This window comes from Abramis brama, assembly GCF_963993115.1.
Source record: "Abramis brama genome assembly, chromosome: 16".
NCBI classification, from domain to species: Eukaryota; Metazoa; Chordata; class Actinopteri; order Cypriniformes; family Leuciscidae; genus Abramis; species Abramis brama.
The window spans coordinates 12,728,662-12,755,844 of record NC_139978.1 but is presented as its reverse complement, the minus strand read 5'-3'; the positions used below and the strand labels follow the sequence as shown (position 1 = coordinate 12,755,844).

At 37.2% G+C, this 27,183-nt stretch overlaps 1 protein-coding gene across 1 annotated transcript; it reads left to right on the top strand.

Annotated features, from left to right (window-relative positions):
* Positions 1–634: 634 nt before the first annotated feature.
* On the top strand, positions 635–26,304 carry adrb3a (adrenoceptor beta 3a). The gene is made up of 2 exons (XM_084138805.1): positions 635–2,504; positions 25,034–26,304. The coding sequence occupies exons 1-2, from the start codon at positions 1,207–1,209 to the stop codon at positions 25,059–25,061; spliced, it is 1,326 nt and encodes a 441-aa protein (XP_083994931.1). The 5' UTR covers positions 635–1,206; the 3' UTR covers positions 25,062–26,304.
* The last annotated feature ends 879 nt before the right edge of the window (positions 26,305–27,183 follow it).

Genomic DNA, 27,183 nt, shown 5'->3' with positions numbered 1-27,183 from the left:
CAATAGCAGCAAAAGTGTTTTACAATACAACATGAACACAATAAGTACATTGTACTTATTTTTTGCTGTAAGTACATAGTACTTAACGCCACTTAATGGTTTAGGGTTAGTTACATGTAATTACGAATAATTTACTGTTTATGTACATAGTAACATGTAACGTCACCTTAAAATAAAGATGGTAGTATCACTGACAAATCTTATAATCTAGCTGTAATGTATATCTTGTAATTCTGCTATAATTGTGATGTTGTTGCAGTTACAATTTTAATGTTGTTAACGTTGTAACAGGTTAACTTTGCATTAAAATGGTATGTGTTTCCTTATTTTTGGACATATATTATTGCATGTACATAAACCTGATGTCCATTTCTGATGTGTGACAGACAAGATAAAAAGTGTTTTATGTTTGCTTTGAGTACTTAAGATTGTGTACTTGTTGGATAGAGAAAACGAGAGGGTGTGTGTGTGAATATTGGAAGTGAGGCACTCTTTACAACTCCACCCCTTTTGGGTGAAATGTGACTGCAACTACAGCATGCTGAACGCTAAAAGGCAGAGAGAGAGAGAGAGAGAGAGAGAGAGAGAGAGAGAGAGAGAGAGAGAGAGAGAGAGAGAGAGAGAGCGCATTATCAGAGAGGGAGAGTGCTTTCCCACTGTTGACTGTCGGCAGTGTCACAGCTCCTTTGAGCTTTTGGCAGTAGAAGCACCTCCACTCGCTCGCTCCACACGCGGCGGTAACACGCTGACTGAACCTCCTCCACTTCAGCTCAAACTCCACTTCAGCGGACTACTTCAACAGGACGGCAGCTCATCTGCCTTTTCAAGAGCTTTTCTTAAAAGTTTAAATGTTTTTCCCCCATCTCTCTTGGACCAGTTTTAACTCAGAATAAAAGGGACTTTTCTTTCCTTCTACATCTTCAGTTCAGGCACATATGTTTGCTTCAAATGCCACAGGACAGCTGGATATGCAAAATTTTTGCAGGATGACTGAAGAATATATGAAAAGGAATTGATGCTGTTGCTCAACATTTGGAGATATGGTGGTATAAAATGCAAGATTAAATACATCATCGTCATGGTATCTCAATCACTTCTTTGAAGACCGAATAGAAGTTTTGAGCACCTAGCTATGTCTCTTTGCTGCTGCTTGTTTCTGATATCCAGTTTGAAAAATCGCATACCTTGATCTCTGAATACTGAAACATGGAATCCCTGACAAACATCACTCAACTAACCACTGCGAAGCCAACACTTGAACCTGAACAGGAGTGGACATCATTTAAGCTGTTCATCATGATCATCATCATCACGTTTATCATTGTGGGTAACCTTCTGGTCATCATCGCCATAGCACGTACCTCCCAGCTTCAGAACACAACGAATATCTTCATCATGTCGTTGGCATGTGCTGACCTCATAATGGGGGTGCTAGTGGTGCCACTGGCTGCCAGGATTGCTGTAACAGGGTACTGGAAACTTAGTAAGACTTTGTGCGATTTATGGACATCGGTTGATGTTTTATGTGTCACTGCCAGTATAGAGACCCTTTGCATCATTGCGGTGGATCGTTATATTGCGATCATGCGGCCATTGCGGTATAAAGTGCTCCTGAATAAGTGCAGGGCTCGAATTATCGTTTGTGCTGTGTGGATGGTCTCAGCTCTTATCTCCTTCGTCCCCATTATGAGCAACTTGCATGTTGAGAAGCCCTCCAATTCAACAGAGGATTTCACAATAAGCTGTGATTTTAATACAAACATTTACTTTGCTATAATTTCATCAGTGGTTTCATTCTACATCCCACTACTCATCATGATTTTTGTCTATGCACGTGTCTTTCTCATTGCCACAAGACAGGTACAGCTAATTGGCAAGAACCGTCTGAGGTTCCAAAACGAGTGCATGGGAAATCAGGTACAGACGCCGATCCATGGCAACAACAACTTGCCTTCGACGTGCAATAACGTCGGAGGGATGACGGCAAGGCGGAAAAGTTCCCGCAGGCGACCGTCGAGATTAACCGTAGTGAAGGAGCACAAGGCCCTCAAGACGCTGGGCATCATCATGGGCATCTTCACACTGTGCTGGCTGCCTTTCTTCGTGGCGAACATCTTCAATGTCTTTAATCGAGAACTGCTGAACCCAATTGCTTTTCGATACTTAAACTGGTTAGGCTACATAAACTCCAGCCTCAATCCCATCATCTACTGCCGAAGCCCAGAGTTTCGTGCAGCCTTCAAGAATCTTCTTGGCTGCCCCTGGATATCCTCGCTGAGATTCAACTTCCTTTACAAGGCGCTTCGGACTCGATGCCCTTGCTTCCTTGGTTCTGCAGAGCCAGGAATGCCTGGATCGTTCGAGAAGCCCCCCACATCCCAAGGGACATTGCCTGGGGAAGGGAGCAGCCAGAGCAGCTACAGGAGCGAGGAGCCGTCGCCGGGACCACCGCACTCCAACGGCAGCACGTTCTTCAGTGATTTCTCCGAGCCAGAGACGGAGTTGTAAGTCTCAGTCTCTTCTTACTTCTGTGCTTTCAGGTGTATACGTGAAGACTACTTGTAGATAAAGAGTTTTACACTTTCCTTTATACTTCACCTTGCTGAGATTTATTTTAGTGTTCACGTCTGATCAATTTTCCAAGAAGTTCAGCAGAGCAAAACTGTATGTACTTCTTGATTACGTAAGTCAGTATTAGGTCTATATTGACGAATGACTGAAATCAATTTCCCTGAATCAATGTCAGTAGGGTCAGACTGCTCAATATCACATGTCCAGTGAATTTTAAACCTGCTGTAATCAGGTGACCTAAAGTTGTGAATGTGCTTGTGGTGACTTTTCTCAGGGGGGATACAGCCCTGTGAGAAGTGCGTCAAGGTTGAGCAGGGCAATGTTGAAGTTGTCTTGGGTTACAGAGCGATTGGATGTGTACAACATTTCACAAAAAAATAAATGATTTGTTATGGTACTGCCTACAGTGGAATGTAAAACAGCCAGGTGAAGTTTGTGTAGGGGGAAGAAATAAGAAATAATACAAGGTTTAAGCTAATAATTACTTGCGTTTATAGCTGGAATACACAGAAACAAGAGGGCCGGTTAAACCTAATGAAGATGAAGGTTCCTCTCGGGAGCTACAGCACTCAAGCAAAACTGCCATGAAGGAAGAATTTTTGTTCTGGTTTGAACATTTGTTGTTTGAGCATTATCTTTAAAAGAACGCATGTCAGCAGAAAGGTATGAGGAATGGAACAGGACGCAAGCTCTGATATGAAAGAGAAACCATGTGCTCTAAATCTAGCTCTTTCTCTTAAATGCCCAAGAGAACTGACCATCTAAAAAGAGGCAGACTTGCCCTTTTGTTTATTTTGGTTGGACTTTAAATTGTTGATAATGATTAAGTAACTTCTTTATATAAAAAAAAAAGTCTCTTTACTTGTACAAATATGAAAAACAGAAACTGAAAAATATGATCATGAAATCTTATTACTACTTATTTTTGTATCTTTTGAGTTTCACCTTTACAAATAGCAGCAAGAATAACAGTGCATTCCCTAGAAACCAAAAATAGAAAAAAAAAGACACCACGTAAAGTTTATACAAATGTTAATTTAAACCTCATCCCAACACAAAGAGACACACACTTTTTAATATCGATCTCTTATTTCATTACAGATCTAAATGTCTTCATCCAGACCAAGAAGATAATTATCAGTGTCCACAAGGATATACAAATACATATAGTTTTGTTTCATAACACATTTGCATTTGGAACATTTTCTAGTCTGTCGGATTTACAATGTAAATAGTGATCCGATAATTGTAGGGTTTTATCCAGAAAATGTGGTAGTTACTTTAATGACTCGCTGGAAGAGGCCAATTTTAAGATGTTTTTGTGGGTTTTCATTTGGACAAACACAGAGCTTCTGCAACACAGGAAATAAATACTTATACTACATTAAATATTTCCTAACAACAAAAACAAAACATTTTAAAAACATTTTATTTTTAAATAAAACAGTGTCAGTGCTCTGATGTCACAGATAATAAAAAAATATACGTACAGTAGGATTTTTTGATGCACTAAAATAGGAACTGGATATCAGAATTGGTTTTGCTTTGTATATAGAGGCTTTTCAGGAACTACTTTTCCTAGAATGGGGGAGACACACTTGACTATCACAGTAAAGGGTTTACAGCAGCTGTTACAGGGGGCTGGGTGGGCAAGCCCTGGAGACATTTCCTAGCCACAATGAAGTGGAAACAATGCACACACACACGCATCTCACATTCAAACAGCCATGTACACCAGACACCGCAGGACAGAGAAATCTTAGTTGTTTTGCATTTTGAGTTGAGGAGATAATAAAAAAAAGAGCATAATGTCATCTTTCTCTCATCAGAAAACTAAATAACTGACCAAAAATTTTTTGGTTGGTTCAATACAGTCCTACTGAATAGAAAGCACTTTTGTTGTGCATTACATTTTTTCATTAAAGCATTAAGCATCACTGCTAACTCTTTACATATAGTTTCAAATTATAGCGTGAGAGTCTTAACTGATGAAACTGTATCTGTATACGCACATGCATCATTTTATATCACAAATGTACAGATCATTTTTCTCTTGAGGACAAGCAGCTAAAACCACGACAGACTCCATGTGAGTAAAAAGATTGTGGTGGAGACCAAACGGCACAGGCGGAGAGAAAGGAACAACTTAAAGTAATTCTAAGTGACTTCAATTTCCAAATGCTTGAAGCTGTGAGTTCACTGGTGTCAGGTAGCCCATTTCAACAAACAAATCACATTATTCGGCGTATAGCTCACCATCTTACGAGTACACTGAGTAAAATTTGATCAGCCCTGTGATGTCTGAAGCCCTTTCACGTAAACCGTGTACTTCATTTTCCGTACAACGTGACCAGGTCTCCAGTGAGTTTTATTTAATACGGGTGCAGCTAGAAAATTATGTCTAGCAAAATGTAATAAGACAAAATGAGCATTTTGAGTATTTTTAGAGCAGTGTATTATGAAAGTTGCCCTTGTGGACATACAGTAATTCAAATAACAACAGATGGAAGATAATGTGTTTTGTTTAACGGGAAGTCAATATTTTGCTGCTCTGTGCTGCTGATGGGTTCATTTTGTGTTGCCGGCAGAAACACACAAATGAAGCCACAATGATTGCTTTGTGTTTCAGTGAGCGCATTGAGAAAAGGGTATGTAAATTGATTAACCCTCCGTGAGAAAGAACTTTGTAAGGACACCTTTTTTTTTTTGCAAGCAAACGTGCGTCAATTGTATATTACTGCTATACAAGCTAAATATGGATTTATTGTTTCTACCTCTAAATTAACTTGTATGGGTGAGAATGAGGTGGTTTCTCTAGTGTTTTTTTGGTGAGTTTTAGGGCCCCTCTGTTGCTTCTCTAACACCCCCAGGAGCTGATAAACTTTATCACTGAAACGCAACACTTCCGCCTTTGAGGAGAAGCTGTTTATGACCTAAACAGAACAAGCGCAGCCAATGCTCGAAGAGAAGGCAAGATAGTAGGCAAACACTTAACAGAAAACCTCAATTTCTTTATGTAAATTAGCGATATATTTTTTTGTGACTTTTTTGTGAAAAAAAAAAAACAATGAGAAAAAAATAAAAAACGATTTTTTTCAGCCACGTGGCTTTTTAGCTAAGACATTACATGATCACTTGATTAAGAGTGTTGTTATTATATAATAATACAATTTAAATAATAATAAAAATTACATAATATTTACAATAATTATATGTATGCTTTTAAAATACCATTGCTAATTTATTAAATCATTTTTAAAATGACTCGCGTTTCAGTGTTACAGTCCACTGAAGGCTGTTTCATAAATCTTGACAGACTTATTAAAAAGTTCTGATTAATACAGTCATCTTCTTGCGCTATGTTTATCATTCCGTGCAGAAAAGATAGTTATGCATGCTATCGGGTGATCTCTGAGGAAACGTAATACAAATGTGCACAAAGTTTACCCGACTATCACTAGTGTTGACTACATATTCAAATATTATTGCAAATTTTTATTATTTTTGCACTTGCAACTATTTTAGTTGCTATCTGGAGCTTCTGTTTGATCGTGACAGTGTTCAGTGTTTTTGCATCATAGTGTTGGTTCGTGCACTATTTTGGCATATTATCTGCAAGTATCAAAGGTCAGTAAACATAGTAGTGGACGCAGACCTTACTCCTCCAATACATTTGCATACTAAAGACTAAGACTGTTTTGAGTGGAGCACGTCCAGTTGTTCTCTGCTGCTGTTAGGCCAAAAGAAACAAATTGCACTCACCTATCCATGCAAAGTGCAAGTTAGACGGACACATCAAAAGTAAAGTTTTGTTGGGAAAATAATCAAACGAGTTAGAAGACTAGACAGGGCAAAAATGATCTACACTGGAGAGCATTCTCTCTGCATTACTCCATAGGATTACAATGTTCTACTTTAAAAATGACCAGTTTTTTTTTTTTTTTTTTATGGAACAGCTTTAAATCAGGATATTCTTTCATTATGAGCAAGCCTGGAAATTTCCATTCGCTTGAATTAAAAAATTTGCGTCATGCCGCATGACATTCTACAAATTAGGATGTCGGTTCCATCTGATCATGACTCCACTGATTGAAAAACCATTTGTGAATCGGGCTGTTACTGTACGGCTGTCTGACACCTGTGTGCGTATTTTCCTGGAGCCTGACTTTACAAACAGGTGCTTAATCACTGAATAGGTTTATGAGGAAGAGCACAATACAGCTGACAAGCCGAGGCTGGTATAATGGCTTATCTGCTCTCATCGCCTTCATTGCTGTAACAGTGGGACACCATGTTTCCACAGATCAGAGGTTTATCGCCACCATCAGCTACTGGTATCGCTCTCTGGCTACTGTTGATCTTTACAAGAAAGGGGAGCTAAGATTGGCTCTTGATTGATAAATAACTGAATGGCGCAACAGTTTTCGGTTTGAGATCTCAAATCAAGGAGCGGCAGAATAGAGGGAGTTAAACACCTTTCTTTTTTCTCTGTTCCACTTAAAGGGATACTTCAGCCGCAGACCCTCACGTCGTTCCAGATTCACACTACTTTTTCCTGCCGTTGAATGCAAAAAGAGAAATTTTGAAGAAGCTATTGGTTAATCTTTTACATTTTACAATTTCTTTTACAATTACAAAGACTACATTTACAGGCACCCTCATAATGCTATTATAATTAAACTTTACTTAGAATTATAATTATAATTAAGGACTTATAATTAAATCCTTACTCTGATTATTGGAAATAATTACATTATTGGTGCGCATGTAAACATGGCCAATGAATGAAGACCAAGCAGGATTAAAAAAAAATACCCTAAATGCACCATAAAGTAGTTCATACAGCTATATTCAAAGTTTTCTGAAGAAATGTAAAGCCATGAATAATTTGTGAACACAAATCAGACTGATTTGATTCTCAGGTCCAGCTCATTGTGGCGGAACATTTTATATATTATACCTTATGGTGCTTTTGCATCCATAAATCATGAGGGTGAGTAATGAATAATTATATTGAATTATAATTATATGAATTGTGTTTTTTAAAAAAATGTTTGGATTTAACTATTCCTTTGAAGTGTATGCAATCACATATATCAAAAGTGAAATGATCATTAATATTTGAACAATTGAATATGCCCAGATGGCCTTTAGTTTCCGAATAACACCCTCTGTACATGTGCATTGAGCCATATGTTGTACATCAGCACAAGCATGCCTTCAAATGATTGCTCTATCATTCTCGGTAAAAAAAAAAAAAAAAAAAAAGCTGGAGCAAAAGAAAGAATGACAGAAAAAAGTGCAGACAGAATAAGCAATGAGGTAATTCTCTGCAACAGGATATGAACTCAATATGGAAAAGAGCTCTTTTAGCCACGATATAGAGCAAATCAGCAATATCTAGCAATCCCTATATCTGCCTGCTATGAGATTTCAGGAGAGGATCCCTTTCTGAGGACACCTGAATCTAAGCTCATAACTCTTTATCAATGGAGGCTGTGGCATCCATTCAGTTTATATTAGGGGTGTATCGAGACTCATGTCACGATTCGATAGTACATGTCACGATATTGAACTCACGATACGATATTATTGCGGATACTCCAAGACATATGGAAAAAGGTTGACACATTTTTTTACTGTTGACTAAAATACATTTGGTTTTACATTGAATAAATGAATAGGCTTGGACTTAGTGCAGGTAACTCAATGCACAAGACAGGTTAGATTAAACTGGGAAGGGTCATAGCACTTGCATATTGTTGTCCTATTGTTAGTTTAACTGCTTCTTTTGTTCTCATTTGTAAGTCGCTTTGGATAAAAGCGTCTGCTAAATGAATAAATGTAAATGACAATGATGACACCAGAATACAAATATTCATGATTCTGAAGCTGAAAATACAGAATTATTCAAACGGACATGCTTGCACTCTGTCACTGGCTAGACATATTTAAAATAATGTCAATGACATTTGGCATTATCAGGACCCATCATATTCAACATTATATAAAGTAGTTTAATTTAGTACTGGCACAAAAACTCTGTAAACTTGTTTTTTGTTTTGTTTTTTCACAGAAATTTTTATTTTGGGTAGATTATACACAATACATATTGTCACTATCCACGATGTATATTGATTTCTTAGTACATGGATGTAGGCCTATGTGTGAAAATAATAATATAAAGTGGGGTTTAACCTTTATATTGTTGCCTTGAGATTATTTTAGTAATAATATAATATAATATAATATAATATAATATAATATAATATAATATAATATAATATAATATAATATAATATAATATAATGCCCGGCCAAAAAATAATAATAAATTGAGTCAATGATTGGATCACTGTTGCAGTTATTATTATGTTTCTAGCATGTTATATGTTTGGCAACAGTTATTCTAACTCTAACTGATGGAGTGTGTTGGCTTTTCATTTATTAAACATGTATGAAGACATGTATGAAGACACATCATGACCATATTCCATTATGACAATGTCAAGAATCATCAGGCTCAAACTGTGAAAGAATGGTTGGGATGGAGCATGAAGAATCATTTTCCCTCAGAGTCCAGAACTTAAATTCATTAAAAGTCTATGGGATGTACTGGAGGAGACTTTACAGAGTGCTGGACTCTTGCATTGTCAATACAAGATCTTTACCAAAAATTTCAAATTGATTATTTATATAAAGAGGGTTAGAAGAACTGTTGCCAAACATGTAACACACTAGAAACATAATTGCCACTGTAAAATTGATCAAATCACTGACTTAAGCATTTGCCTATTTAAATCCAAAAAGATAATATAATATAATATAATATAATATAATATAATATAATATAATATAATATAATATAATATAATATAATATAGACTTGCACTTTCAGAAATGTGACTGGTAACTTTGTAGTAAGATTACTTATGCTTACACTCTTAAAAATAAGGGTTCTTTATTGGCATCAATGGATCCATGAAGAATTTTTTTTTTATAGTGGAAAAAGTTTCTTATTAAAGATTATTCAAATGTTCTTCACACTTCCTCTTTTAAGAACTTTTCACTGAAAGGTTCATTGGGGAACCCAAGATGGCAGTTCTATGGCATCGCTAAGAAACTCCTCTTTTTGGACCTTTATTTTTTAAGAGTGTGGGGTCATGTTGGCTCCAGCAAAAACACATTTGTAGAAACATATAATAAAACAAATCAATCTAGGAGTCGCCGCTAATGTACACCAGTAAGAGAGATTAATTTTAATATTACAGTTTATCAGTTATTAAACTGTTAAAATGGCATTGGTGCCTCTCCCCAACAGATCAAGGGAGCATTAAGCTGACAAAGGACTTTAATAATAATAATAATTCCATATTTGCATACCACTTTTCTGGATGCTACCACTCAAATTGGGAGAAATCTCCGTAACCATGCCCTATGCTGTACAGTGAAGACGAGATATAAAATAATAAGCTATGAGTATAAAATACAAGATATATAAAAATGAATATCAATAAATATAGCAATGTGACTGTACTGATTATGAGATCATCAGGATCTCATCTTAACGTCTTATCCGTGGTATGTGCCTTTTAACATTAATGCCCCCAGTACAATACTGATAAATATAATAATCAAGTAAAAACTTCCCTCTGCTAAAATGTACTATGTGTTTAATAATGCACTGGTTAGTCCATAATATAGATGTCTTGATTTTGGAAAGCAAACATGCACTTTTGATTCGACACTGAACTCGATGAACTCTACTGTTAGCAGACTTAGAGATCACACTGTATATCCATTAAAGCTTACTACACGCAAAGCATCACAGGAGCTTGTTCCGGAAAGTCATCTTAAACTTTGCGTGCTGCCTATGTGAACAATCATTTGTGGAAATTGGAGGATGAAAATAGTGATATTCGAGCGAACAGCTAGAGAATATAAAAGAGAGAGATGTCACGGGGTTAAAAGGATAATAAAAACAGGATTTGCTGAGTGTCAGAGAGATGTGGTTTTGCTTGTTTTAGATGTCATGCTGAGATCAGAGTTTTCCTCATGCAGGCAAAATGGAGAGGGCTTTCAAACAGCAGGAGAATAATAACTCAAGCAGCTGTGAACGTCACATTCTGTTACTGAATCTAATACACGGTCAAAACCTCAGGAATAAAAGAGCGTAAAATCAGTGTCTGAGAGTGTAGTTAGTCTACCTGGAGAGGTTTTTCTTCCCAAAGAAGAGATCTAGGTATGGCCCTATACCCATATCAACACCTTAAGTATGCGAGGGGAGTGGGGGCAGTGGAGTGAATATTTCCCATGGTTCAGTTGCAACAAATAGAGTTATTTTTCTAGCCTCAAAAAGACTTCTGACAGCTAAAAGGAAATTCCACCAATTTTTCAAAATGTCCTCAATATGTCGCTGCGCAGATGTAGACAAGGCCACTTTGTGTTATTACAGGCACCTCACTAATCGCTGGTCATTGAACAACAGCTTTGGGAAAAAGTAGTAAAAGAAAAAAATAATTCTCATGAGATGTAAAGGAAGCTGTCGCATTAACTAAACCAGAAAGATATTAATTTTAAATGGGTAATTATTAAAGATTTTATTATTGCACCTTTTTATTTTGCACCTAACCCTCTGATCTACCTGCTGGCTTTACTACATTTAAGCACTTAAACCATTTCAAGGCTGGATAAAACAATTAGACACATGTACGTCTGTTGCCAGGGGAGGCGATACTGTGCAGAGGATTATGGGTAATTTATTCTACTTTACTTTACTTTACTTATTACCTCAGTACCTGTTATCTGCCCCCAGTGTAAGGATTTATAAGGCAAGGCTTTATACATCTTAGTCTTGTTCTCTAGAATAAATATCAAAACATAATTTAAACTCATTTATTTACTTGAGAATCAATAGACTTTTCAACCCAACTTTTCAAAAGGTTTTCAACCCAATACAAAATACCATCAGGCAGTATTGTGATACAAAACATATGATATATTTGTATGACCAATACATAATACTTTAAATTAAACACTTTGCATCAATTCTTTTTTAGATTTACAGTATCAGTATTAAAAGTGCAAAATCCTCCCATCCCTTATTTTCAATGTAAATTCTCTGAAAACAAGATGTTTTACAGTATCTTACACATTTTTGCTTATGAAGCAAATCTTTGTTAAGGAATGTTTAAATATTTTAACTATTGAAAAAACAAATGAAGAAGAAATAATATGTATATATTGGTTTGGGTCACATTTTGTGGTGATTCTTGTCTAGAGTCTAAAGCATAGAGATCCTGTGCATTAGAGTGAAACTTAATCTCCTGTGGGACTGCAAATAAACTCACCAAAATTAGTTTAATTTGTCAATGGCTCTGAGCTTAATTCAATCTTTGGGTGGCATGATTTGCATACCCGGTTGCAGGTGATCTTTCTGTTCCTTTCTCAGCTTTGCTCCTCTCTCTCATTCTGCCAAAACAGCTGCGTAATAAAGTCAATATCTCTGCATTTCCACATTTTTCATGAAAGGCAAGAGTAGAGTTTTCACATCAAAAGTCGAGAGGAGCAGCTGCTCCCCTCTCGCTTTGCCACATTTTATTATGGTTATGATACAGTGTGATTTTTGAGTCACTGGCCAGCAGCTGTGCGGATTATAGCCTGTTTATGAGGTGATGACATTCACACCGAAGCCTCGTTCACACTGACCTGGATTTTATTGCTGGAGGTTGCCAAATGTCTGTATTACTGGTGGCTAATATGTTGGATGGCTAATATTAGGCATAGCTTTTGAAAAATTGAACAATACTACATGTGATTTGCTTAAAAAATCATATTTGAGCCTTATTGATGTGGCAGGAGGGTTTGTAAGACATAAAGTTGCTAAACGCTGCCACATGGTCCGACTTTAGAGCGAACATCGAGCATTTGGTCATTCACCATGCAACACTGATCGCACGCTCATCAAAACATGTACAAGAACGGTTGTTCTTTCAAAGTACACAAAACAACCTTGTTGGTACACGTTTTGATGAGTGTGTGATCGACGTTGCATGGCGAATGACCGAGTGCTTGATGTTCACTCTAAAATCGTAGCACGGGGTTGAGCCTTATTGATGTGACCAGATTCAAAAGACAAAAAAAGTTGCCCTGAGGTATGTTTTTAAGGCGAACATTGACAACTCAGTCATTTGCCATGCAAAGCCAATCACACACTCATCGAAACATGTACCAGCAAGGTTGTTTTTGTGTTTGTACTTGAGCTGAAAATAAGCGGGTGAGAACCTCGATGTTCTGCTCTGCGAGGCTTTCAGTCTGTTTTTTAAAGTTTTGCCTGTGATGAATGTCTCAGAGGTATATAGTATATCAAATCAGTTAAGGCTCATTCAGTTCAAAAAAGAAACTTGAGGGAAAAATGCAGAATGCCTCTGTAGGATAAGCACTGGATGTCAAAGGGCAGCTCTGTGGTTCTGCTATGCTATGATGCAGTAAAAATGGAGTAATTACCATAGAAACTGGATTGACAGATGGGCCGACTGGAAATATTTGTTCAAACTGTTGTCATTCAGCTACCGATGTTGAAACAGCTCTACCAAAATATTAAATAACATTTGACGGGCTTGGACTAGGATTACCGTGAACTTCTTTTAGAAATATTTGTTCAGAACAAACATAAAGGGATAGTTCACCCCAAAATGTAAATTATGTTATCATTTACTTACCCTCGTTCCAAACCTCTATGACTTTCTCTCTTTTGGGGAAATATTTCAGTGGTTTTGGTTCATGCAAAGGGTCCAAACTAACACTATGGGCCCTATCTTGCACCCAGCGCAATTGACTTTGTACACCGACGCATGTTTCATTCCTATTTTGCACCCGCGCAAAGCGCGCTTTTCCCTCCACAGAAGCACGTCGCTAAACTAGGGAATGAACTTGCGCTCCCTGGGTGGTTCAGCGCAAAAAAGGAGGCGTGTCCCGGCGCAAACAATCCCTGGTGCTATTTTACTGTTCCATAAAACAATTGCGCCAATGGCCAGAAAAAACCTAGTCTAAAGTCAGTGGCGCGTCGCGCGTTGTTCATTATGCTATTTTAAGGGCGCATGCTTGACCATAATGTATAGCGTGCACAACGCGCATACACTTTGATTCTCTAATCTACACAGAAGCAGCAGTTTTCATTTTTGCAAATCATATTATTACAAAAGATAGATAGATAGATAGATAGACAATTTATTATAAAAGCATACATCTAGCTTACACATTTACCCACATTATTATATGCCTGTTTAATTTGGGTGTGTTTCTCCATCCCCAATGTCACTTCTCTCTCTTTTACGGCCGTGACGAGAGCGTTGCTCTCCTCGGCTGTGAACCGCTCCTAGCGCGCGCCTGGCAAATCCGCCGTTATAATAGCAATACGCCAAGGAAAAAGCGCGTCTGCTCTTAAAGGGAATGTGAGATGACGCTCTGATTGGTTTATTTCACGTTACGCCCAAACAACACCTATGAATAATGAAGCTATTTCAGACCAACCCCTTTTAGATTTGCGCCGGGCGCAAGAGTCATTTATCCAGCCGGGAAAATAGCAACAGCGCCGAGACCCGCCCACAAAGTTACTTGCGCTTTGCGCTTTGACACTTGCGTTTCAGATCGTTAAAATAGGGCCCTAAGCCCCTTTGACTTTAATCATATTAGCATATCTTTCAAAATCTTCTTCCAAAATATCTTATTTTGTAATCCACTGTACAATGCAATTCATACAGGTTTGGATCGGCATGGAGGCAGGAAATTAAAACTGAGACAGTCTTGATGATCAAATATGTACAAATATAATTTATAACTTATTTGCTGACTTTCAGTTATCATATGCCTCATAGGAACAAACTATCTAGAATTTGTTCAAGCCATTCTTGTATAGTCCTGTATAGATTAAGGTCCAGATTTATTAAAACAGGGCAAATTAGCATGAGAGCGTAATTCCAAAAAAACACAGATGGGGGTGGAAAATTCTGCGCGTGATCTACTGACAGTGACATGCAAAAAAAAAAGAAAAAAAGTCTGATCTTTTCCATAATGACCAACTCAATCTACCAAGAGCAGTGCAATTTAGTGTCTGGTTTAAAGGGATAGTTCACCCGAAAATGAAAATTAGCCCATGATTTACACACCCTCAAATCATCCTAGGTGTCTATGACATTCTTCTTTCAGACGAATACAATCAGAGTTATATTTAAAAAAAATGTCCTGGCTCTTCCAAGCTTTATATTAGCAGTGAATAATATACCAGTAAATTGTATATAACAGTATACCAGTAAATTGACTAGCGCAAACCTTAGTAAATCACCTTGCATGATTCATTTAAATACTCTCCCCCCATAAATTTTGCGTCTGAAAGCGAAACTCCAACAAATGCATGTGCAATGAAGTCAGCCGCAAAAATAACCCTGTTAACGCCTTTTCAGCACAATTTTTTTCATTGCGTGTCTTTAGTAAATCCTGACAGTAGTTTTTAATGCCAAAAGAGGGTTTGTGCTGGAGCACAGTTAGTAAATCTGGCCCTTAGTAAGCAAATAAAACTTGTGAGAACATTTGCGATTGTGAGATCAGCTCCTCAACCATGCCAATACTGCGGTTTGACTAAGTGGCTGAAATTATATCAGTGTTCTGAACTCTAACCTCAAGGCTTAACAGCTCATTTACGATTAAACTGTGTAAACTAGATGGACAACAGGCATATGAAGCTGTTGGACCTACAGGACTTTTTTGGTCATCTAACTGTTTGGTACAGCTGGCATTGGAGCATAAAATCAGCCTTGGAATAGCTCCATTTTGCTGAATGATGAGACAAAGCTACATCCATGGAAGCACATAATCGGTATATGACGTCTTATTACTCAAAATGACTGCACAAACATTTGTGTATACATTTAATGACACCAAATTTCATTGACAAAGGAGATGGATGTGTCTGTGACAAAAAGCAAACAAACGAGAATTGGATTGCAACGAACTCAGCTGATGGAAGAGATGATTGCGCTGAACTAGGGCCAACAAGCAGAGATTGGATCATGTAGGGTTTTTTTTTATTTTTATAAAGGCCGTATCTGGATGGAATGCTCAACAAAAGTGTCAACCAGTCCTGTCATGACTTAGTTCCCAGTGTAGCACTGACTTCCTTGATATTTGCAGAAAGCCTTTTCCTCTACTGGACAATGTCACTCGTCAATGCTTGTGAGCAAAACATAGGCGTTTTTCTTATGAGAAACCAAAGGGTGAAAAAAAAAATATATAAATGGAGGTTGTTTTTTCTTATACTTCTATATAGCATCTATGAGAAGAATTCCATGCACTGTGCATGAAAGGCTTTCCGGACATCCAAAGACGGATTTGATAAATGGGCTAAAGCTAAACAGGATACTGATATTCCACCCTCAGTACAAGCTAAACCTTTCTATTTAGCCTGATATATGCTTTCCACTCCTGATCTACATTTTATTACAATGGCGACCTCAATTTCCCTCAGGCACTGTGTGTGACAGACATTGTGCTAAATAAATGACTTTGATTAATCTAAAATGGAAACACTATGCCCAGTGAGTGCAGTAAATCAAGGTGAAACTCAATGGAGAGTAAGATATGAGAGCGCATATGTGACTGCGTTATGCTTTATAAACTCTATTTGTTTTTATTGGTGTGGCCAGAGTGGCTATTTTTAGTATGTTTTCATTTTTAGAATGAACATAACAGCCAGAACATTATGATTTTCATGTTACCATGCTGGAGTTCATATTCAAAGATAAAAAATTGCCTGCATATGTGGAAGGACAAGAAGAGTCTTGAGTTGGAAGGGGAAAATTTTTTTCTAAATTTCAAATTGTGCCATAAAATTGTATGATGAGATGCTGTATGAGTGACAATGACTTGACAGTACGGTTCATTTAACTGACATTAGTTTATGCATTGAGTACTGTGAACTAACTGTGCAGTTTGGAAAATGCATGAATGAACATTACCACAGTTGATAACACTTTACAATAAGTACAAAACAAAATACTAAAGTTGTCTCTATTAATATTGTTTAATGGACTTGAGCTAACATGAACTAACAATAAACCGTATTTTTATTAACTGACGTTAACAAAGATGAATAAATAATGTAACAAATGCATAGCTCATTGTTAGTGTAACTCAATGCAATAACTATTGGGACCTTAGTGTAAAGTGTTACCCACTTAAAATATTTTAACTTTAAATGTAATATTAAAGGGTTAGTTCACCCAAAAATAAAACTATGTCATCATTTCATCATTTATTCAACCTGTTCCAAACCTGTATGAGTTTCTTAACTGTTCTTAAATGACAGGTTTTTCATTTTTGGGTGAACCATCCCTTTAAATTACACTCAAATTGTATTCAAGTACATGTGCTGTAGTATGCTAGTCAGCACATCAAAATAAGTGTACCTCTTTAAAGCATGACAAAAGATTAACATGATCATTTAAAACTTTAAATTTAAACTTTAAATTTGATTTTATAACAAAAGAGCAATTTTTTAAAGTGTACTTGATCATTCTAAGAAACGTACAAGTTTGCTGTTTTTAAAAAAAAACATAGGTTACCTTTTATTTATTTAATTAATTTATTAAAAATTAAGATTAAGCGCACGTCTGCTACAAAGGGAACCTTATTGCAAAGTGGTACCATTTCTGTTTAAAAGGACAGTTTGAAAAGTGGAAAAGTTGATGGCTGAAGAGCATAACCTTCTAATCGACTCTGCAATGGAAATGAAACTCCCACTAAGACTCTGCGGTCTGCTTTTCATTGTCACATCACATGGATATGGATGACGGCAGACAAACAGATGCTGCACATTTTCTCAGCGCATCAAAAATACCCCTTGGTCCTTTGATTCTTTATGAGGTAATCAGAAATGAATCCATAACAGAGTCAGAGAGATTAATGAGATGAAAGATTTGGGTGGCACCATAAAACTATTCCGATAAGCAGACAAAGCCAACAGGATATAAATAATAGTGTGGATAATATGAATATTGAAATGCACATTCATGTTATGACATGCATTCGATGATTAATTTGAATAATTACACAGGGAATAGTACACCCCCCAATTTGAAGTTATAACATAACAGACCCCTTTGACCCCTACAGTGTCAGGTAACTCCCAAACCTCTCCGTTTTAATGAATAGCTTCATAAGAAAAACAGCAGTGGAAGCATGACAGGAGGGAACGGCTCAAGCTGAGTTAGCGAGATCACAAACGAAGAAATTCAAAACGTGTTCCAGGTGGCCTTTCTGGGCATGGCAGCAAGGAGAGACGTGATTAAAATATTTTCAGGTCATCAATCATTGAAGTTCACCATGTTTTAGATCTGACATTTCACTGGACCATTTCCCCAAATAAAGCAGTGTCCAATATAGAGCTAGAAATGGCCAACATAACCATCTAACTTTACTCAGAAAAAGATATTTTAAACTAAATACACAGTTTTCAGAAAGTTGGAAAAATTTCACAAGTTTCACACTTAGCAGACTTTCGCAGACTAACCTGAAAGCACTGGCCAAACTCGCAACAGAAGCGAGGCTGCACTGCCACTGACCTCGGCAGCTTGGGTGAAGTGGGCTTCCGGCTGATGAGGCTAGCGGTGGCAAACGACGAGGCTATGTATTGTTTAAAGGGCCCCTATTATAGATTTTTGAAAATGACCTTTCATGTAGTGTGTAACATAGCTCTAAGTGAATGAAAACATCCTGCAAAGTTTTAAATCTGAAAGTGCACCGTATATAAAGTTCGACTCTGAGTCAATTAAATTAATCGTTTTTCAAATGAGTCATAAGCCGTTTCTTTGTGACGTCAAGACGAAACATTAGCATATTGCGCGCGCAGACACCAGGGAAAACTTGAACGCCCTCAAACCTGCAGCTGATTCCTGTGGATACTGGATAGCATTATGTCGGGAAGAAGCTGTGCTCTACAATGTGAAGGATCAGTGGTTAAAATTAATCTTTACCACAATACCACAGCAGTATAATCCTAAACATTTGCTGTGTTCCCTTTATTTTACTGACAGACGACTGCTTCTCAAATCTCGGAGTTCAATCCAGGATTCGCAAACCGCTTGCTCTTGAAAGATGGTGTTCAAAATACTTAGTTATGAAATACTTCTGCAGATCAGTTGTGGGCCACTACCTAAAACCGTGTATATTAATGTAGATCGTCTGTCGTTCTCACTACTTTGAGGAAAGATTAAGCATGGAGCAAGAATTGTTTTACCCACGTTTATGTTACATCAGTCATTCACGCTAGAGCTCGGCTAATCTACGCACTGTTATTGATACAGTTTCCACATGTTCACCACAATAAATTAGAAAAATACTCTGTAAATAAATAAGTAGGCCTATAAGTAAAATAATCGGTTTGTTGATGGCCATGCACTTGTTAATGCTGATGGTGAGAAATTACAGTTGCATCTCATAATGTACCTCAAACCGAGTAGCGTATCACTGAGAAACATCCTGCTCGAGTCGTCCTTGCGATGGAGGTTCGTGTTGAATGAATTCTTCCAATGTTTCATCATCGGACTCGCGCTCAGATTGATATGGTAAAATCGACGTCATTGTTCGTTACTGTGTTTAGTTTACGGTGTAGGAAGCCTCAGGACACGCAGACCTGATGTTGTTATGGCAATGGACGGTTTTTGTTTATGACACACGCGCTGTACGCGGTAAACCAATCACAACAGACTGCGATGTCTGGCCAATCAGAGCAGAGGAGAGGAGAGGAGAGATTTAGAAAGACTGATTTATCTGACGAGTCGTTTGAGAATCACTGAAACACAGTGAAACATTAGCCATGGCTGAGTGTCCATGAAAAGCGTTATGAACACAAACACCAATATCATGGATCATGTTATGATGTCAATCAAAGCAGATGGTGCATGTCGAGGTAACAAAACAATAGTGCAACAGTCAGATGGCCAAAGTTCATTGAAAGTTTGTCCTGGGCCTGGGTGGTTCACTATGGAGAAAATAAATGGGGGGAAAACTCACTGAAAAAGTGGACAGTCGCTGTTGCACTCTATAATATCTGGGAACATAACACCTCATGCATACATCTGTTTGTGTGACAGTAGCAGCAAAGAGAGTAGCACACTTACTCAACTCAACTTCACAAAGTAATCGAGACAATAACCAATCAATGAAACATGGCTTAACTGACTGGAAAGCTATGGGAAACCAGTATTCATGACTATACTGTATGCTCTGAAAAATGAACAGAAACTATAATAAAGCTACTGCACTTTTTGATTATTAGAGCCAACTGTCATTATTAGAGCCAAGTGTGAACACACCCCTAGTTACTAATATTAACTCACAAGAAACTCTAATTAACGAGTGAGTAAGTAACAGCGCTTAGCTACTAGCTACTATTATCAGTAACAACTATTTTTTCATACCTCTTGGAGGTGGTTTATAATTGATGAGAGTAACGCATAATGTATAATTATTCTAGAGTGAAGACTAGTGCTGTAAACCACTAGTAATGATTCAAGACAGTATTACCAAATCCTTCAGAAGGAATTACAAATTATTTGGAACAGTATTCTAAAGTTAACAGCATGATAAGTCATTGTAAGTTTTTGAGGTTTTTGTAAGGTAATAGTAATGACTCAAGTGTTACTACCCCTACATCCTTAAAGCATTCAAGCACAAGAAGACATGAAAGAGAACTCAATTCGCAATACGTACACTGTTTTGACGAAGATGAAAGAAGTTAGACCGGGCAACAGCATTAATTTGGTTATCCATTTCAAGGTTGCTCTCAATTAGGATACCCAAGTTTTTTACGCAAAATCTCATATTTGGTTCAAATTTCTTAAGTTTAGTCTTTAGATTGCTATAGCAGACGTGACTCAAATAGAATGATTTCCGTCTTGGATTTGTTAAGATGTAGAAAATTGTAAGATGTAAAAAGACATCCACTTTGTCAAATCTTCATAGCAGGCTCTGAAAGTGTCTATGGATTCATTTAAATGTTATTACATAGTAATATAAAGTGGGACCAAAATGTCTTATTCCATTGTATTTTGACAATTAAACCGAGAACCTTTACCTAGGAAATGTATCTGGTCATCTTATATTCCATCACGCTGCCCCCCCCCGAGGATCGAGTGGTGGGCCGGGCACTCTCAGAACATTTCTCATTTTGTTTTTTCCTCTTCCCTCAGATAGCACATAAACGCTTGGTATTGTTTATGTGTTCCTGTGGAGACTTGTACAGTAGCCGAGATAGGATCAGAATCTCAGGCATTTAAAGCGAAAGAAAATAGTGGAGAAGAAGAAGAGTTAGGGCTCACAGCAGTGTGACGAGGTTAACGAGAGGGCGCTATGAGATGAGGGATGCTTAACTGAGAATATCATTGGCAAAAGTATCACTCGGCCAGCCAGTCTTCATTAGAGGAAGCAGGGGAGATTGACAATGGAATGGGATTGAGATGTCGTAGACTGGTAGACTGGAATATGTGCACTATAACTGCTGCGCCCACAGATCCAACCGTCAAGTCAATTCTAATTAACAGAATGTCTACCATCTACTATAGATTAACCAAGAAACCGAAGCGTGATGCACATATTTTTATGAAGATGCACCAGTTTGCACTCCTAGCTCATTTAGCATGATTTTTTTTTAATGTTTTTGAAAGCAGTCTCTTATGCTCACCAAGGCTGCATTTACAATATCAAATCTACAGCAAAAACAGTAATATTGTGAAATATTATTACAATTTAAAATGACTGTTCCCAGACAGCAACATAGTGTCGTACCGGATGTGGCCCGGATCTGGACTGACACTATGTTGCTGTCTGGGTTTTCTATTTTCTTATAATTTAAAGTACCCCTGTGGTGAAAATCAAGCTTTTAATGTTGTAAATGTCTATATGGTGTTTTTAATATGCTTCAAGACAAACCATGTGCAAATTCATAAGTCAACACCATTGCTAAGTATTTTCTCCTTAAAACTGCAGTGAACCAAAGACAGTTTCAAAAACGCTGTTTAAAATCGCTGGTGTTTCTGATGTCACAAACCACCTTGTAGCCAATCACGTCAACGTGTGATCATCAGTGAGTGGATCTCTGAGCTGGTGTGAGTGGAGGCGGGGCTAATTTGCATATTCCTAGAACTGCATATACTAAATTAGGCAAGGGTATATAACAATATATAGTGTCAGAATAAATTCAGGTTTTCAGAGTTTTAGTGTCAGTACTACAGTAAACTACTATATATAATGGTGAATATAATGTATAATAATGCAATGGAGGAATATTTGTGGGTCCTGATAATGCTAAATGTCTTTTGTTACCAGTAAAAAGTGGCCTACATTATTTTAAATATATCTAGTCAGTGACAGAGTTCAAGCCTGTTCATTTACACCCACAATGTAACACCAAATTTAGCATTTTAATCAACAGTATTTTTTTTGTTAACCTTTTACCATGTCTTGGAGTATCACAATAATATTGTATCGTGAGTTCAGTATCGTGATATGTATCGAATCGTGACATGAGGGTATCGTTACACCCCTAGTTGTAGAGTTACATTCAAGCTATTTTAAGGCATAAAGAAAAAAAAAAGTTGAAATATGTAATTTTGGTGATCGAAGATGAGTTTTAAGAGATACAATTATTATGGGGGGGGGGGGGGGAAGGTATTATTATGGGGACTTTAAACTGTATTTTTTTCCTGTGAAAGCAAAGCTTAATTTTCACTATCATCACTTCATATAATCATATAATATGCTGATTTTCAGTGTAAGAATCAATTCTTATTATTGTCAATGTTGAAAACAGTTTTGCTGCTTAATATTTTTTATGGAAACCATGCTAATTTTTTTTTCAGGATTATTTTATGAATAGTCACTTTTGAGCAATTTAAAGCATTCTTGCTGCATAAAAGTATTTTCTTTCCAAAAAATAATAAAACCTTTCTAACCCTAAACATCTTAAAGGTCCCCTATTATGCAAAATTCACTTTTGCATGCTGTTTGGACATAAATGTGTGTTGGCAGTGTGTGTACACAACCACCCAATAGTGATAAAAATCCACTCTTTTTTATTAATCCCCATAAATCATCAGCAGTGTCTCCCAACGACCTGTTTTCAGAATGCTGTTTTAGTGACGTCACTACAGCACAGGCCCCGCCCACGAGTGTTGACAGACACTGCCGTTCTAACATAGACCTGCCCTGATCGAGTTCACAGCTGCTGCACCGACGAGAATGTCTCCCAAGCGTTGTAGGTGTTGTGTGGCTGGATGTATTAATCCACATAGCTCTCTCTGTTTACTCCCGAAATCTGAGGCAGCCACTGAAGACCAGGTGGAATTATTTTGTTTTTAAAGAAAATGCTCCCTCAACTCTACCGAAATTTGTTTATGTACTTGCGCACTTCTTATAACTTACTGTGTTTACTCAGCTCTTACGGTGATTTTCTGAAGTAAAACTGACGCTTCATCTTTTGTGTTATGTACAATAAACTTTATTAAACTCATCAGTATATGTTTGATCATCATTCGGACCTGGTCCGAAACAGCAGACTTGTAGGCTATTAATAGTGGATACATACAAGCAGATGACAAATACGTTATAACCGTAATTAAACTACTAAACTATACCTGTTCCATCTCCATACAGCACTCTGACTCTGTAGGCATTACTGTCCGACTCCGGGTCGAAATGAACACCGTTACTGAGAGTTTCTGATATTATCATCATTCCGTGAGATTAAATTGTTCTGAGAGACTGAGCGCGAGCTCATGAAGCTCCGCCCCCTGTGCCGCGCAGCAGCAGCTTATTTGCATTTAAAGGGCACACACTAAAACAGCGCGTTTTTCTGAGCCCCAAAAAATGACAAATTAAACATACTGTAAAAAATGATCTGTTGGGTATTTTGAGCTAAAACTTCACATACACACTCTGGGGACATCAGATACTTATTTTACATCTTGTGAAAAGGGGCATAATAGGGGACCTTTAATGGTCGTTTTGGGACTGAATTTAATTATCAGTGACTGACCAGCATGCATTAGGGTGCCAACAGATTTTAGATTTATTATCAAAAGCAAATATCTGTGTCCCATCAGTTTGAGTTGAAGGAATCTGCCATATCCAACAGATTTTTAAAGCTAAGAAACCCTGAATTTGGGAAGGGGAAGGGGGTACTAGTCCATCCAAATAGCATTTGACAAGTTAATGCCTTTTACAAGCCAGTGACTGTCAGAACAAGATTTGCATTTAGACATGCAGCCAGTGTCTTTGGCAATGTTGCCATTCATACTGACTTTAACAGTGTGGACAGCTTTGACCACTTAAATCAATGTAATATCAGACTGCTTCTTTTGAATTTCCAAACATGTTGTTTTGTACATTTTTTTTAACCCTTAAAGGTGACGGGTGTCATTTATGTATCATAAAAAAATGACTTTTTCCCTAAACAGAACACTTCCCTGTCTGTGGTCAGAAACAAATAGTACCGCTAACGCCCCAATCTCGGTTAATCTAATGTTGCTGTATCAGACAATGGGCCCTATCATTCACTAGGTGGAATGTGGCGCCAGGCACAAGTGTTTTTTGCTAGTTTCAGCCTGACGCAGTTATCTTTTTCACATCCAGCGCCACCTTGTTTAAATGGCAAATTCATTTGCACCCATTTGTGCTTCCATGGGCATGTTGGTCTGAAAACAAGGTGTGTTCAGGCGCATTGTTGTTGCATTGATATTTTGAGGCAACTGAAATAGACTGCGCCAATGACCAACAAAAACGGGTTTAAAGTCAATGGCGCAGTATTTATTTATTTTTGGTTATTTAAAGGGCACCTATAGGCGGGCGCGTACACTCTAAAAATAAAAGGATTACAATGTAAAAGATTATTTTTGTGTGCATAAATATATGGTGGAATCCGGCTTGTCCCGTAGATGGTCTGCTTGCGCGTTTTAACCTCGGTTTAACCTTCAGTTTTAAGCTGGCAAATTCCGCCATGTAAATAGCGAATCCGTCATGGGAAATGGGAAGGGAATGGGAAATTTCCCAAGGGAATGGGAAAGGACACTGATTGGTTTATTGCACGTTACGCCCAAAACACACCCATTACTCATTAAGAGAATAGTGACAACCCTTTTAGACCACGCGCCCGGCACGCCAACCATTTTCCCCGCCGTTAAACTAGCAAAAGAGGATTCGGACACGCCCTAAGTGCACTTGCACGGTGCGCTTTAGACTATGCGCTTAGTTCGTTAAAATAGGGCCCAATGTTTGATTATTGCACCTACAAATGGTTCTTATACTTGTTTCTACATATTCAGTTGGAGTAAGAAAAGTATTTTAAAAGTTACAAAATATATTGAAAAACATTACGTACTTCAGCTTTAACACTTATTATTTATTTCCTCCAGCTGTAACCAAGAGGAGCAGGATGGCTGAGAGTCTCTAGCATGGCTGAAATGAAAGGACGCTGAGGAAAAAGAAACAGTGAAAAGGACTGACTTACATCACAGTTGGCGGGACTTCCCCAGCAGAGACCACAAGGGCCCAGAAAAATCATCCATGAAAGCCATCAGGGGAGCCTGCTCCAAAACTGAAAGACAGAAGAGTGCAAATATAAAACCATAGAGAGGCAAGCGCTACGAGAACTTTCTCACAAACAGCCCGTCTATGGAGAGAACGACTGAACTGGTACTGCTCATGAAGGAGTGTAATATGGAGCGATCTGATACCGCTAACGTTCTATTAAGTACTGGAGTACAGGAGCAATCCACTTCAGCCCGGTTTGGTCTAGTTTGTTTGGCAAAAAAATGAATCAGACCAGTAGGTCCTCCAACATGTTTTTCAGTGCTATGTTCTGAGTATGGACTTCTTCAAATACATGGGACACAAGAACTCTAGACGTTATAGACTTTCCAAGCACAGTGTGTTTTTTAAAAATATAAAAAGTTTAGATTTTGTACAATATCAATACTAAATTATTATTATTTATTTTAACCCCCACATTTTAGCTGTGAATGTGTAAAATGCCTGCCATGTTAATATTTCTGTGTTGTACAGGTTCAGTAGTCCACTGATTTTTCCCAGTCCAGCAACCTCAATATAAGCTACAAGATTTCCCACTCTAACGTTGCAAGCAAACCTGAACTCTCCCGAGAACAGAGAGCGTGTAGACGGCTTCCCCAATTTGCAATGGATTTTTCAAATGTGGTTGCTGTTGTAAAAAGTAGTAGAGAAAGGCCAATTCTTCATTAACTCAAAATAGGGATGCGCTGATATTAAAATTCTGGTTGATGCTGATAAAACCAGATAAATAGCCAATTATTCTACACTGTTTAGTCTAAATAAATCGAAACTAAAATCAATTACGAATTTGTAATAAAATCTATATTTTGAGATTCTCTAAAGATTAAATTGTGGTTTTGACAAATTCTTACTGTATTTAAAGATTAACTTTAAGTGAGTGTTAGATGACAACAAAGGTAATCAGGTATACAAAATTATATATAATTTTGAGGGATACCAATAAATAAATAAAAATATATACATCCAATATTATCCAATAATCAATATACCATGAATCCCTGTTAATTACTTTATTTTATTTTTAATTTTACTGTGGCCCTCATCAGATTTATCTGTTCAATGCTGCTATTTTTTTTAGTTTATTTAGAAAATTCAGAAGAAAAAAAGAAAGAAAAAAAAAAACCTTTACACTCCTCCAACCATTACAATATTCTGGACTTTTTTTTACATTTTTTTAAATTTCTTTTTTTTTATTATAGGCCTACAACATAAGCAAGCACCTGAACCTCATATTCGAGAATGTATTTTTGACATAGTGTGCCGAGAGGGAACACAATCACCTATTTGTTGTATAATATCACTTTCTATGCTTAATGTGATACTCGCCAAAAATCTTGTTTTTTGAATTTTTCCTGTTTGCACTGATCACAATGCCATCTCATACCAAGTCGATACAGTCAACTTCCTCTTTCACTGATTTCCTCAAAAAGTCTTTCAGTTGTGGCAATTTTAGCACTATAATATCAAATGATGGAGTTTTGATGTTGTGTTTAACAGGACGAATATGAGAACAGGATTTTAGGCACATGTGTTTTTGTTCAGGTTTTTGATCAGGTACAGTGGTAGAGATAGATGTATTATTTAAATGAGATTACAAAGGGAAACCGAAAATGAAATGTCAGATGAATACTTATTGATATTAAATACATTTTAGGCAAGCACATCAGTCTACCTTTCAAACTCTGTATATTAAATTGTGTGAATTTGTATGTATGTGGGGCAAAAGAATGTTTGAGCTGACAAAAATGCTCAAATTATGAAATTAAAAAAGTCTATTAAAGATATTATATTCGTTGGGCTCAGAATGAGTGTGAGAAATAGGCCTACAGTTATGATGGGTTACGCTTAAATAAACGACAAGAAAACGTGTTCATTACTGATTTAGAGTTTAAATGTGAACTTAGTAGCTTTTTCCTCTCTAAAAAGTTTTACCAAAAAAAAAAGAAAAAAAAAAACACTTTTTAAATCTGTTTAA

Bases quoted from the DNA above. Each gene is read 5' to 3' on its own strand.
- adrb3a (XM_084138805.1), top strand. From the start codon at position 1,207: ATGGAATCCCTGACAAACATCACTCAACTAACCACTGCGAAGCCAACA. The intron at 2,505-25,033 runs GTAAGTCTCAGT...TATTTCCTCCAG, and splicing joins TCCGAGCCAGAGACGGAGTT to CTGTAACCAAGAGGAGCAGG.